The 15089-nt window shown below is 44.3% G+C and overlaps 1 protein-coding gene across 5 annotated transcripts in view; it reads left to right on the forward strand.

Moving 5' to 3' along the window:
* MYO1H (myosin IH) overlaps positions 1 to 15089 on the forward strand; it is a 41605-nt gene that overhangs the window by 824 nt on the left and 25692 nt on the right. For 2 of the 5 annotated variants that reach the window (XM_074607041.1, XM_074607040.1), the window contains exon 1: positions 5787 to 5921. In XM_074607041.1, coding sequence (XP_074463142.1) covers positions 5907 to 5921 — 15 coding nt within the window. In that variant the 5' untranslated portion in view covers positions 5787 to 5906. Of the gene's footprint in view, positions 1 to 288; positions 384 to 5700; positions 5922 to 15089 lie in introns of those variants that run through there. The other 3 variants (XM_074607038.1, XM_074607039.1, XM_074607042.1) reach the window with 3 other exon arrangements.

Consider the following 15089-nt stretch of genomic DNA (forward strand, 5'->3'; position numbering starts at 1 on the left):
GTGCCTAAAGATCTAAACTGAGTGGTTTCGCAGCATTTATCAGAAGCTGTAGAAGTTAGTCTATGGGACTGTTAGCCCGAACCTTCGCTGCTGCTCAGTTTTCTGATGCAAGTACGCACCGCTCTTCGTTCCGCACAGCTATGTGCTCTGCTGCTTTGCTGTGGTTCATAGACATCTACATAAATAGGCACATGCACTTTAGATGCACCACACGCAATGGGGAATGAATTACTAGATAAACCCAAAAGAATTTACTAAATGTTCTCTCTGGTTTTTTTATTTAAGCAGCTGTAGAAATCGCTTGAAGCTCGAGGTCTAATTTTTCATCAGCTAATGTGCGTGGGACTGAGTGTGAGGACGGTGCAGCGAGGATGCCAGCAGAGGTAGGGCTGCCTCTCCTTAGATCTGGTTACAACACGTCAGGACCCTGTAGAGGAAAAAGGGAGAATACAATATGCGAATGTGAGAGTTGAGTACTCGTTCATTATAACACTGTTTTGAGTCTTTCTTTAGGGGAATTCTGTATCCACACCTGTGCCCTATCACAGGGAATGGCACATTGCGCAGTGGGGTGAAGAGATCACGGGGCTGCACCAATGCAGGGAAGTTAGTAAAATTTAGTGTGTGAGTTGGAATCACATTAAAGATTAATGTGTAGTCTTAGCATCTGTTCCTCCTTTGTAGGATATCTGCACTTTTAATTTTTAAGCATGTCTTAGCCTCAGCCAGGGAAGAGAGATACTATAACCAAGAGATATACATTATTAACCTTAAAGCTTCCAACTCGAGTCAGCTCCCACGGCCTCTAACATTCCAGTTTCTGAACAAGCAGATGAGCACCCACCACCTGCTCTGCAAGGCTGGCATGGCCCTGGATTGGGCTGACTCCAGGGGCAGTTTTAAAACAGTAGATGGATGTACTCACTTATTTCAGTAGATCGTAATTAACACATAATGCTTATACCAACTCATCAAAGATCACCAGTGCCTGCAATGTAATCTCAAGGAAGATACAGTTTCTAGTTCTTATCTTGGAAAAGCAGCCACTAAGTGTATGCAAGTACCATAGGACAAAGTCCCTGACTCACACAGTAAATTATTGATGGTACTCTATTCGGGTGAGAACGTAGTCTCCCAGCTCGCCGCACAGTGTTACGAAGGACCTTAAACAAGTTCAAAGCACCTTTTGAATGGTTTAGCTGGAATAATTGTTAACAGCTGACTTTAACAGCATTCGAGATGGATACCCAGGTAACTTTAATTATTAGTGGCTATAGTGATAGATGTATTGCAACTAGCTGGAGATATAGATCCATATGACATTTCTGTTAACTGCATTAGTAAATATTTGAATTTCCATAGGCTAGATGATGGTATAATGATTTTGAAATAATATTTTTATAAAGCACGCAACTGATATAATTCAGTACAAATATCTAGACTAATTTCAAAAACTTCATGGTGCAAAAGTGTGTGTTGCGTTTAGCTTGGGCAATACGCCTTCAGCGGTAAGAACAACTTTTATCCTTGATACCTGTGTATTCATAAATGTTCGCTTTCTGTCTCTGCTGGCTAAGTTAATTTAGTGGACTTCGACAAAGAAATTTCTTGGAAGCCGTGACTGGGGTGACATCTCACTTGCATGCTAATGAAGTCTTGACAGAGGAGATGACAAGATGGAACTCCAGGATCAAACCAGCTACTTTTCTCCAACAAGATATTAGAATTCAAAGGTTTATAACAGCTCTTGCAATTAAGGTGCAGGCTTCTCGGTGTCTGCTGATGACTTTCTCTTGCCATAGACTGTAGCAAAACTTCCAGGGAAAAATTCTGTAAGACTTCTGTAGCTGTACTGCGTCACCAACACAGGCTGTTTTCTTAAATAGTCCAGTTTGGTCTTTCTAAATGCTTAGGAAGTTCTGAAGCTGGCCTGTTCGGAGAGTGGTCACAGTCTTGGTGTGGCACTCTGCCTCCGGCAATCTCCGTCAAATCTCATCACAAAACCTGGTGACGGTTTTTGTAGGACAGACACCCCGGTAACCTTAACGTTCTTGGTCCAGAGCTGACTCATAGGCAAATGACTGGCGTGGTGAAATTCTGTGATCTACTTGGCAAACATTCCACTTGCTGCAAAATAACTTGGTTAATCCTTCGTTTATTTATAGAGCGTCGGTGTGTTGAGACCTGCTCAAAGGAAAAGTGGTTCCTTTGCACCTCCTTTTCTCCTCTTCCCCACGAAAAATTGTTGTCTGTGTTTGGCAGGGACGATAGAGTTCACGCTCACGATGCGTTTCATGAAGGTCAGTTGTGCAGCAGAGGAGGTGTCCTCAGAGGAACCACGGTTGAAAAGCTTCAGGGAGAACTGCTCCATCAAGTGATTGTGCTGGAGAGTCAGCTCGGCACACACGGGGAGGGAGGCCCTTGCAGGCTGGGGGGCGTTGAAGTAAGGAGTGACACGGAGTCGCTGAAGCAAAGGTGGTCAGCTGCGAGCAGCAGTGGCATGGAGCAGAGGGAGCAGAGGTGGCAGCCGGACTGGAGCTCCGCAGCTGGCACCACAAAGACCAAATGACAGAGCTTGATGCCGAAGCCAAAGAGAAGTAAGCAAATTATTCTCAAATAAAAGGTGACGGAGGCAGAACGTACTAGAGCATTTGAGCTGCATATTCTGAGTCGGAGAGAGAAATACAGTGACTAAAGGCAAGGGAGGATTTAATTTTTGATTAGCCGTAATTAATTCCTTATACATCTTAGGTCTGGTGAGAACACAGAGTGAATGGAAGTAATAGTGGTTTTGCTTCGATCTATCCCAGTACCAGAGAGGGAGATAAAGGGATGTATTTCAGCGAGCTGAAGTACCGACTGCTGATCTTGGAGATTAGGTGGGTGTCTGGCTGCACAATGATCCTGTTAAATCTGTTGGAGCTTTGCTTATTGCAACACTGGAGGTTTTTTTACTTTGCATGTGATTTTCAGCGTTGCTACCCGATAGTGCACAGTCTAGCTGAATCAGAGACAGCAGAGCCCCCCCTTCAGTGACCCAAACTTAAGCATAAATATAAGAATAGTCCATGGGATGTGACAGGTACCTTGCCATTGAGGCTTATAGGCATGAGGGAATTCCTTTTTAATAATAGTTGTAGAAAGCTTGAAAACAATTCTTCCTCAGGAAAAAAAAAGTATTCTATTTTATCCAATTAAAAAAAAAAAAAATTATTCTTATCTTTCCCTTTTAACGTATATTTGTTTGACAGATCCAGACTTATTAACAGCTTTTAGTAGCTGGGGTTTTTTGCAACTTTGCTGTCAAAGTTTTCCTTCCCACTGTTATACTACATGACAGTTATTTGACATAAATTACGGTTATCTGACATAAATTGCAGTTATCAGACAAAAAAAACCCCCAAATGCTCAAAGGAAAAATCATTTGCCCTTGTCAGATAACCCCATGCAGCTTCTTTGGTCCTACTGATGTTAAACCTGCTCCTTCTTTATTCATCCTCCCAGAAAAAAAAGCAGTCGGGACCTGCATTTCTCATCTCTCAAAAAACCCAAAGCAGCATTACCCTGCTCCTTTTTCTCAATTTGTCCTTTTGAAGGTCAGCTTTAAAGACCATAAAATCGGCACAGTAATCCTAATAGGATCCCTGAGTAATTCCTCAGGCAATAGCCTTTGTGTATCCTCACCCCGTGTTTCACCAACTCCGGAGCTCGGGTGTTGTGACAGTGCTTGGGTGTCCCCAAGCCCTCTTGGCACACCACCGGCTCCTCATTCCCGGAACAGTTTACTAACCGGCTGTAATCTGCCAGGGACAGGAGCAACATCCTCCTGCTTGCTAAGCACTGAATTCGGGATTTGCAAAAGAGCTGCAAGGTGTGGAGAAATTTCTCCTATTTAAAATCAGGCTTTCTTTCCTCCCTGCCTGGTACCAATGAGCGCTGGGCTCGTCGCTCTGGCTGGGCTCGGGCAACGCGGGGCTCTTCGGGGAGCAGGGGGGGACGTGGCCACCTGCCGTGGAAATAGAGAGATTTGGCAAACATAATGAAAGGCAAAACAAAGAACACATTATCTGCAACTTGAGCTGCTAAGAAGCGAACAGCAACTTACATACGGTTTGGGTTTGGCATGGCCTTTATTTTTACTCTTAGACAGGACTCCCTATCTAGTTATTTACTGTATTAATGACACGAGACAGAATTACAGCAAACGGGCTGAGCGCATTCATTACTGTGATAATTGCTGTCATTTCTTCTGAGGCTGCCGATGGAGTGATGCACTTCACTTGTAAGAGAGAAGCAGCGATATATTTATTGATATAAAACAATGATTTAACAAAGTTTGACAGTAAATGCAACGGTTTAACAAGATTCGATGGCGAGGTACACTTGGTTATTTACTGCATGGAGGAGCAGGTCAGACAGAGCTGTCAGGGAGACCCTCCTGTTGAGTCCTGAGGTTTGGAGAGGACCCCCTGGCTTTCTAAACCCCTTCTCGGAGAGGAGTCTGGGTGCGGCTGGAGCCAGTCCTACTCCCAGACTTGGTCAACGGTTTATGTCTAAAGGATTATATGTGTGCAATCAATCCTTTATATCACTTAGCTGAGGTTTCAAAGTTTAGCATGCTATTAATCACTTTCTGAGAATCCGTTGTGGCAAGGAATCTCTCAGTCTTAAGAAGTGCCCTTGAGATGCGTCCCTCCCCAAGGGGAGATCCTGGCGTGCAGCCCCCCGTCCTTCAGGAGAGCTCAAAGCGTTCTTGGGCTACTCACTATTTATGGGGAAAGAGGACTGAACAGACCAATGGCTGCAGGTGGAAGGCAAGAGTGGTTCCCAGCTTCTCCTTTTTCCTCATTTATGCTGCTTTTCTTCCATGTCTTCCATTCTTTCCCAGCAGAAAGGAAACACTCAGTTTGATTGCCAAGATAATTTTCATTCACTGTAAATAGTCCTCTGTGAGAAGAGGAGTTCTTACAGGAAAGACCTATGGCTTCATAAAGGTGACACGTTCTTTTCCTCCAAACCCCCCTCTGTTTTATTTTTTAGTGTAAAGTGTTTACTTCTAAATCCCTGTAGTTATTTCTGCTTCCTCAAATAACATTCAGCTCTAAGTATAAAAAAACAAGATAAATAATGTACAAAGCTACTTATGCCCTTGTATGAAACTCTTTAGAAGAAAGTTATTAATTTTAGATAGACTTAATTTTCAAGATGAGGAATGTATATTTCAATAGTAACACTTTCTGATTCAAACACGCACCTAAATCCAAGAATTTCATATCATCTCCTAATAAGCACTATAGTAAAACACAAAAGCATCTGCTCATATATCGGTCTTCTCTTTGTTATGTTACCATCTAACTTTTGACAGCAGTTACTTATACTATTGAGGGTGAGGGTTTATTTTTAAAAAATTCAAAAATTTGCTCGTATCAGAATATACATTTCTGTATATTCTTTCTTCTTTTATGCTTGTTAAGCACAAATAAAATACTTTCAAATAGAAAGCATCAGGCTTTATTCTTAAATAGTGCTAGTATATTAAACCAAAACTTCCTTTCTTCTTTCCCACGAGAGGAAAAAGAAAGAGGTTTTACAGCAGCTGCACCATTTTCTTAAAGATTAAGGCCAAGAAGCGATTAATGCTTTGTTGCTCCTTTAAAACATGCCTCTTCACTTACCTATTTTACCAGGTTTTCCCTGTTTCGCACGGTTAAGTGTCCCTGTGTGAGCCGTGCAGCAGCCTTTTAACCATAAGAGCAAACAGCTGCGTCGCCTCTGCTTCCAGCCCGCTCTGCTCTGGCAATGTATCAGAGGTGCGGTGGGTAGTTTGGTGTTTTAGAAGGTGCTGCTGGGATTTACTTTTTTCTCTCTCCTGCTTGGCTTGCTTTAGGCTGCTTTTTTGTAGCAGTATGGAAGAAGTAGGGGTAAGTTCAGAGCTCTTTGTAAGGTTTTTATGCTAATGTGTCCTTTAGAATGAGGATTTCTGGCTGAATGAGGAGGGATGAGTGCTTTGGCAAAGCAGGTGCCTGACTTGCAGTGTGTAGGTAGCAATGATTTTCTTCCTTCTCAAAGGAGGAGAGGTAGAGCTGTTTCTGGGGCTGTTTGGAGAGAATGGTGCGACCAAAGGAGGGGGAAAACCCTTGCTTTCACCTGCTTGGAGAAGGAGAAGAAAGGGATGTTTTTCTGATGAGTGGAGAAGGGGGCTTGCAACATACATGCATACCAGAACATCTGGGGCCTCCTGTATGACAGCTTGAGAAATCTTGGCTTTTATTTAAGAAACAAAACACAAAACCCAACAAAAAATCCCAACTAAGCCAACAGAATGAGAGTAACGGCCCTTTGGTGACCCTGATGGGTGGGTCTTGCTGCGCACAGAATGCTGGAGACCCCCAGACTCCCCCTTTTTTACTTGCTTTGGAATAAAAATAACTTGGGTGCTTTAAGGGGGATCACTGTGCTTCTTCCTTTTACTTCTTCTCTGTCCCCATCTCTGTAACGAGTCAGGGTGCTCGCCTTTTCTCTCGCTTGGTTTCAGAGCTGCAGGCAGCAGGGACAAGTTCCTCGTGGGTACCATGACCAGACCCTTCCTCCCCTCAAAAATAGCTTTTGTGCACTGTCAAAAGTATTGTGAGGGTAGTAAAGGGATGTCTTCTGAAGACAACACCCAATCGTTCATTTACGTAAAATCCTCCTGTGTGGAGTCTCACCAACTGTTTGCTGCTTAGTGCTGCAGGCGGCTGCAAAGCAAATCTAGTCCCTTGACCTCTGTCAGACGGGCTGGTTGGTGGGGTGCGAAAAGCTCTGCTGTAGCTTCAGGTAGTAGCTTCCAGAATGAAGCAATTATGTGGCCTATTGATGATGCCTTTGTGCTCGATTTCTGAATTTAAATGCTTGTTAGCAAAGTGCTTTGTGTGCAAGGGGGTCCAGGAAAACTAAAACCTTGAGGAAGGTCTGATAAAGATGTTTTCTGGATCAACCTGAAGGAGGTTTGCTATTTATTCACAAGAACGTTCCCCCCTCCTTTGTGGCTGCCTCTCCAGGCTCTGTTGAAATATTTACGCTTGTCAGTAAATTTGCAACTAGATAATGAGTCCGTGCTCGCAGCCTCTTGAGATGCACCCTCCGAGTTCTTCCTACCTGTGTCCAAAATCTGCAGGCTTGGCATCTGATGCTACTTCAAGCCTGACAACCCAGGCCCAGAGCAAGTGCATGTCCTAAATTAGCGTGAGCACCTGGGTGACCTTTGCTGTAATTCATGTGAATTAGACCTCGTGTTGCAGCCTCTGCAAGTTACTATTTTTGTAGCTGTTATCAAAGCAGCCCTTGATTTTGGGGGCTGTGATACAGAGATAAAAACTGGCTTTTGCTGTGGGAACTTGAGTCGTAATCTTGTTTTGGGCAGCAATTTGTTGTCCTAGGCGTCATTCATCTTGTCTGCTCTCAGTTTTGAGAGTGACTTGTCGCCTCCCTTGAGAGGAGTGATTACGCAGGCCCAGCTTCTCTTTGCTTTCTGATGCCCAAAGGATATTATCATCGGGGTTTGCGTTGGGACACTTCTATGGGAGATGTTAATACCAATACTTATTTTATCTGTGGCCTTCTTGCTGTGCCCAGAACCGTGTGTTTGGGAACAATTTTCCTCTCGTTCTCTCTTCTGACTGTCTCGAAGACTTGTAAATACATGTATTCACTTGCGTTTCAATAAAACTTAGCTCTGCAGTGAGGGGTCACGAATTCCTGCTATTTTTTTTCTATCTGGAATTCTAGTTTAAGAATGAAGATTTGTGATTGTGAAAACCAGACTGTTCAAACTGTGAAAAATCGGTTTTCTGGATTTCTGTGTGGCTGGTGCAGATCTGCAACCCTGGCAGAGGGAGGGACCTCCTGCCCACAACGCCACGCAGCTGGGAGAGGTTGCTCGATCTCGTATTCCAAGTAGGAATATGGTTGCGCTTGTTCTGAGCAGTCAAAGTCCTGGTTGAGACCAAAGAAACAGTGATTGTAAATAATACAGAGGGACTGCGGCCTAATCCAGGCAGAGGGAATACCTCTTACATCTTCCCTGTAGCTTGGTTGGGTTTGGGTTTTTTTGAAGATTTTTTGGCGATGGTCCTGTCCTGCTGTGTGTTTGCTGTAGTTATTGGAGCAGAATCGAGCTCTGGCAAACACGGAAGGCATCCTAGCAAGGTATCTTTTTCTGTTCCTCTGCAAGCCTTTTGAATTCACGAACTTACTGTTTAATGCTGCCCCCCTGTAACGTATGGACAGACAGATACTCGAGGACTGTCCTCCTCTTTCTTAGAAGGTGAATAAATTTACTCCCCCTTCCTTCCAGAGGCTTTAACTCTGAACATTAGCTTTCCAGCTGGAAATCCTGTGCTCTGCTAGCTAGGGAATATGTGTTATGGAGTTTATCAGCAATTTATGCCTTCAAATAAGATGTCCTCTTCTGCAATTAATAAACATTCAGGATTCATTAAGGAGAGCTGCCTCTGGTCCAGCAGCAGTAAATCTAAGCACGTCAGTGCTGAAGAAAACTCGGGTATTTATATCTAAAAAGCAACGACTGAGAGAGAGAGAGCACTAGGAGTCTGGCAGGATTTGTAGCTTGAGTTTATAGTCTTAAATTTCATGAGTGAGGTGTGATTTCTGTTGTTTTCCTCGCTCGTCAAGCCAGTGTGTCTGGGGCGCAGGGGCAAAAGCGGGGTTTCAGGCAGCATCTCTGCTGAGGGCAAAACAAGCTGATAAAGCAAAAGGATCTTCCCTAGCAGTTGTTACGGTTTGGCCAATCATAAGGTTATAAAGAAGTGTTTTATGCTTTAGGTCAGGTGCCTGAACGCATCGGTGCCTGCTGACAGTGCTGTGACCTGGGAGCGCTGGTGCAAACTGGAATCCTGGAGGTGAACTGGGAATTTTGGGGCAAGTTTTTACTAACCTGGTGCAGAAGAGCGGGCTTGCTGGCACCAACCCAAAATTTGAGCTGCTCATATTAACCTGACAGGCAATTGTTTTATTAAAGCTGACGTGCTGAATGGGACTCTTTTTAATGATATTCTTTACCTGTCTCATTGTGTTAAAGTGGGGAAAGGGGAAGCGGGGAGAGGAGTGAGCAGGGTGAGCGATGGCAGGTGGAACCGAACATCAGCACCGGTTTCATGCCTTGAACCGCCCAGCGCAGCCCATGTAGACCCCGCGTAACAAGAAAGAGTTGCTAAGAACAAATCTCTATTGTTCCCCGTCATCTTTAAATGAGTGTCAAAGTAGGCAGGGGGGCTTTGACCGTTAACCGCACAATTTAGCCTGCCCGTTGTGTCCGGCAGCCCCCACCGCCTTGGAGTTTCTCGGATGAGAAAAGGCGGCCTCAGCCCCTTATAAATGGGCCAACTCTTCTCCTTTGTGTGCAGACTGCCCAGTGTGAAATCTGCAGTGACGTTAAATGTTTTCTAATGAATAATTACTGAAAGGAAATGTAGGAATATATGTGTAATGGATTGTAGCGCATTAAAATGTTTTATTTTGGGCACAAAAATGTTGTCCTTCACCAGCGCCGCGATTGTTTCAGGAAGCCTTTTGTGGGGGTTTGATTCTCAATGGATTATCTGTGAGCGCTCGCATTTCAAATAGAAATCAAAAGGGTCCTTTGGCAAACTAATGTTTTTCAAAATGGCAGCCATGAAGCCCATTTAGTATTTAAAGTTTGGGTTTTAAAGAAATGTTTGAACTCTGGAGATTTTCTCACTTTTTTTCTTTCTTTTGATTTATGAAAGTGAAGTGGTTCACCTCGACCTCTCCTCTATTGAGAAAGACAGACAGTCACCCTTTAACAAGTCTATAGCAGACTATGCCCTGGAGACAGACAAGAGGCCTTAAGAACTGTTGGCGTTTCCCTAGGCTGTTGATTAACCTTAAAACCCTCTTATTCTGTATTCTTTTGAAAAGAAATTAGGTTACAATGTGTAAATTTTTCCGCAGTATAATTGTATTTATGAATTCTCTTGCCTCGAAAAGTGTGTACAGTGGCGCAAGATGGCCCAAGTTCCTCGTTACAGACGTTGCTTTTCCGCAGGGCTGCCGCTGCGTTTCCAAGCACGGTCAACATATAGCATTTCAGTGTCATTATAAATGTGGAAGAGGTTTCCAGAGATATAGGGGCCAGTCTCGCTGAAACGTCTAAAGATCGTCTCGTCTTTTTGCTGGCTTTGCTGCAATCGGACGACCGTAACTTGGCCACTTGATGGAGATCTGGCCTGCTTTAATCTGATTTATGCGTGGCTCTAGTTTATCTGAAAATTACCCTGAACAGATTAATTCTAATGAGCCACGCCAAAGTTTCCACAGTAGGATGAAAGTATTTCCCTGTCGCCCTGGCCTCACTGTTATTCTTGGGCAGCGACGTAGCGTTTCAAGTCCTATTGCCGAGCATACAGCGGTACCAGCTCTCTGGTGGTCACTGAGCCCGAGTTCTCTTTGGGGATGAAGGGATGGGGTCCTGGCTTCTAGCGGAGCAGATGCTGCACAGGCAGCTGGCTGCAGCCCCTTCCAGCAGCCCTATGGCATGCTGTAATCTTGACCTTGAGGTCGCTGCCAGAGTTGAAGGAAGAGACGTGATTGCTGGGACCTGTCCTTGCTCTCCTGTTGACCTTGCCAAGAAGGATCTTGCAGAACGTCTGTCTTTGCCACTTTTTGTGGTCAAGCACTGTCACTGCCCTTTTGGCCAGCTTCTCTTGAGAGCCATAGATGGAAGAAGGTAGAGCAGAGCCCAAGCGGCTGCCTTGTTATAATCCTTGCAGTGCCGACGTCCAGTTTTCAGGACTCTTAATGAGCAAATTCCTGTTGCGCACAAGGGGTGCAGGACTGGGTCAAGGAGCGCTGCCTCTTGCGGTAAATGAGTATTTCCAAAACAGAGCTCTGATGTTTCTAAAGGAATCTGTATTAGCAGTGGTGCTCCAAGCTCATCTGTCCTGAGCGAGCCTGAGAGTCTCATGTCTATTTTAAATCTAATTTCTATTTTAAAGATGGCTCCAGAAATGTCTGCTTGCTGCGCCCCATTCCTGTGGCACGAGTTTTATTTGCTTACATCTCAGGGGTGTAACAACAGAAAAAAAGAGGCAAAAAGGTCATAAATGTTTGGTATCACAGCGGATTTCCTAGGCTGCCAGCTGGAGACGGAGCTGAACAAATAGACTGTGCTTTGGGATCGCTGTGTCCGGTGTTAGATAAGGCTCTGAGTTTGGGGCTGAGGGCGTGGGAGTGGGAGCTTTTTTGCAGAGATCGTAGCGAAAGTGTGTTCTTCTGGTAAGAATTATCTTTCTGTTACCAAAATCTGATTCCGTTGGGAAACAGATAGTTCTAAGTAAACTCTGTTAAAAAAGTGTTTCTTTCCACTTCTCTATGGAAATATAAATTATTGAGGTTTTTTCTTTTGAGTTTTGAATGTTCTTGTTTATAATCGGTATTTATTAGCTGAGGATATGTCAGAAATGCCTTTGCCCGACTCAGCTTCCTGGATGGTACCGTTTGCCTGTTTTCCTCAATGACTCTTAGCCGCCGGGTAAGATATCTTATCTTCTTAATGTTGCTGTAAGACCAGACAATGATATTTTGTGGCTGCAGGAAGGGTTATTCCACTTCTGTAGACCCTGATCTTGCTACAAGTCCCTGTAGGAGGACGCCTTCGTTATTCAGTGAGGTTGGACTTGGGTTTGGAGCTTCTTAAATACGGAGCTCTTTACAGGATTAAAAGCATCTGGTTGAACAGAACTGCGAGGTCACTTGCTGCTGCTCGTGGATCACCGGCTCCCCAAATGGAGGGGGTTTTAATCTGTTGACAGTCGTTTATGCAGAGAAGCAACCATGGGAAAATATTTGTTGTTGTTATCTTTGACAGCTGGGCAGAGGGGGAGAAAGAGTTGGCATCATCTGGGAGTTGGCAGCACTCAGAGCCCAACCGGAGAAGTCACTTTTGAGGGGAGAAACTCTGTCACATATGAAAAAAGGGATAATCTGTGTAAAGGTCAATCTGCAAATAAAATTGGGTTTTGCGGTGACCTCTAGTGGGGAGCCAAACTGGGAGCTGGGGGAAGGGGGTGAGGAGCCCTTTCAGGGGTGGTAAATTTTGCGCCTGGATTTGCTCAAATTACCCATGCGAAAGGTTAGAGCCCGTCGCTTCATCTTCAAACAGACTTCACTCTTTCGGTGAGGTCTTAAAATCTCATCAAGCGGTGCTGTCGCCATAAACCTCATGACAGCTTGAGTGCTGACAGCGTGTTAGATAATTCATTAAACAAGGAGGACGGGAGCATCCCTGCCCAAGGAGGGAGGCGAGCAAACAGCCGGACACATGATACTTGGTGTCAGTGGGCCTTAACTTCAGCTCTGTTACCTCTTTACGGAGGAAGCGCAGGACGGGAGATGGCACGCTGCGGCTGGGGGGATGCAGGTAAAGGAGGAGGCATGTGTGAAATAAAAACACTTCAGAATTTGTAGGGTGCCAGTAAGGAAATCCGGCACCTCTGGCAGGTTGGGACGGTTTGGGGGGGTGTGGAGGATCCATGAGAAGACTTTTCTGATTTTTTGTGGTGGGAATTGGTGGCCTTATGGGTGGCCCCAATGAACCAGGAATTTGGTGGCTTGCGTGGCATTTTGCTGTTGATAAGGGGGTTGCTATAGACTGTGTGGGTAGGAGGCTACTTGAAAGTGAGATGGTGCCCCCCTGAGGGTCTTGCCTCTTCTTTGTATTTGCATGGGTAGCGTGTAGCATGGTTTGGTTTGGGTTTCTCTAGTGCTTCCAAAATAGCTGTGGCATCATAACTGATCCTTCTCTTCCCCTATACATTAACCTCTTCTCTTCTATGATCTTAAACCAAAGACAGAGCAACAATTAGCTTTGGAGCCTGATGAAAAATGAAGTTCTGAGCCTCTGGCAAAGATAAGTAATAATTTTGCAAAGTTTCTTTAAAAAAAAAAAAATTAAGTGTTCCTTGCCAAGTCTTGTTTGCTTGTTACAAACTGGTACAAACTTTGTCAAAGAAACTAGTCTGTTGCTTCTGACCTTAATTTAGGCCTTTTTTGAGAGCTGCACATCTCATGAATTTGTGTTGTGATCCGTTGTGGTTCCTTGTAGTTTCAATGTTGACAGACAAATCCCTGTGGGAAAAGAAAAAGCCCTCATTGTAGTGAGGGAGAGGTTTTCTGATAGCGCTTGCATCTCAGTAGGCAAGAAAGAAATCTCCTGACTCTTAAGTGATGAGGAAAGGAAAATAATCCTTTAAAAAGAGCAGTGTCTTGCTGGGATAATGTTCACTGATGAGTCCTGGGGGGGTATCTCTTACTGACGCACCAGGTAAGCACAAAACTTCTAGTAAACTTCCAGAAACTGGGTGAGGGACAGGGCGGTAAATGGTACTGTGATAATAAAATTGCCTGACTTCAGAAACAGCAAAATACTGAGAAAATCTGAGCACAAAGTAGCCTAGAAAAGGGTTCCGGATTTTTGTCTAAAAAAACAGTGAACAGTGTCGCTTACCAGTTAACACACGAGTGAGAGAACTGGGTTAAGGAAACCTGACCAGCTCGATGGCCACTGTGGTTTCAGGCTTATTCTTTCATGCTTCCCTGCTTGGAGAGAAGGTAGAAGTCTCTTGTCCAGCTTGTCCTGAGTGCTTTCTCAGAAGGACAAATCCACCTTAAGTTGTTTATAGTCCGTATTTCTGGTAAAATGACAAACTCTAACCTTGTCAGGCAGCCACTGTGCTATGACCAAACTGGAGTGGGAAAAAATGAGTTATCAACCGCTTGCGGGAAAAATAAGTGGAAACAGTTCAGACTGTGATATGGTTTGGGTTTTACACTGCCTTAGTTCAATCTCAATTTAAAGTTTTCAGTTTAAATTCTTTGTTTGGCCTGGTCCAGGGTTTCTGTAGAGGAGGTTGGGTTTCAGGGCATTATTATTTTGATTAATGCTCAGTGTATAATTTGAAAGTGAAGCTATTAGCATATTCTCTTTGCTTGTAGTAATTCTGGAAAAGAAATGCTTTACTGTGGGAGAAAAATCAGGTGATTTCTTACTCGGACTGTCAGAAATAACTTGAAATAACTGATGGCTGAAAGAAAACAACAGTTGAGAAAGACAGGAGACTTCATATGCCGTAAGCCCTAAACAGGTACAGGTACAGGAGGTACAGGATCCTCCAGACAAGACTGCTCCTCCTGTATGGCACGTTAATTTGCAGCGGTTAGACACCACAGCCACGTGTGTGTGATATGGTAGAAATGCCTAGATAGATCTAATTCAGGATGTAACAGGTTCGGTGTGTTGATAGTGGTCCGGTAGTAGAGGCTGCTGACTCGGAGCAGCTGCCACGTGTGCCAGGGTAGGTGTCTTGAGGGCTTGCTGGAGAGAAGCCCTGACCGTGCGCGGAGCAGAGGGTGTGTATCGGGAGGTCATGTTCCCGCAGCCAGGCCAAAGCCTCTGCTTTAAAAATGGATTTGCAATTAAATTCCAAGACATTTCTTACCCGGTAAGACATGCTTAAGCTTGAGAACTTTTTCAACAGCCCTGGCTTCGTAAGTTTGATTGCTTTTAAATCTGTCACTGGATACACATTGATAACAGCCTGAACATTCTTGATTTGAGAGATGCACATCTTTACTGGTCTGCAGTGATTCCTTCTGTTCTTGACCTGGAGCTAACAAAGCAGCTGCTCGGTTAAGCCCGATAAACACTCTTACAGCTTGGTCAGGTCTAAAGAAAGCTGGGTGCCCTCCCAGCTGGGGAAGGTCAGCCCTGCTGGCAGAGGCTGGGCTCCGAGCTCAGCCACCCTTGTAGCAGGATCGAGAAAGACAGGATGATTAAGACAAAAGTTTCACTGCTAAATGGTCAAGAAAATATTGGGGCAAAAGAAATAAGGTAAATATCTAGCTCTAAACTCTGGCATTTTGATTATGAAATGTGTACTTGTTTGATATTAAGAATATTAATCTTGCAGTGACTTATGTGGAGTAGATAGGTGTGGCTTTTTCTCTAAAAGCACTTTATCTTTTGCTAATAACAAAAAAAAATCTATGGTTTGAATATCTCTCAGATTCTT

Source organism: Larus michahellis, chromosome 13 (genome assembly GCF_964199755.1).
Source record: "Larus michahellis chromosome 13, bLarMic1.1, whole genome shotgun sequence".
Classification (NCBI taxonomy): Eukaryota; Metazoa; Chordata; class Aves; order Charadriiformes; family Laridae; genus Larus; species Larus michahellis.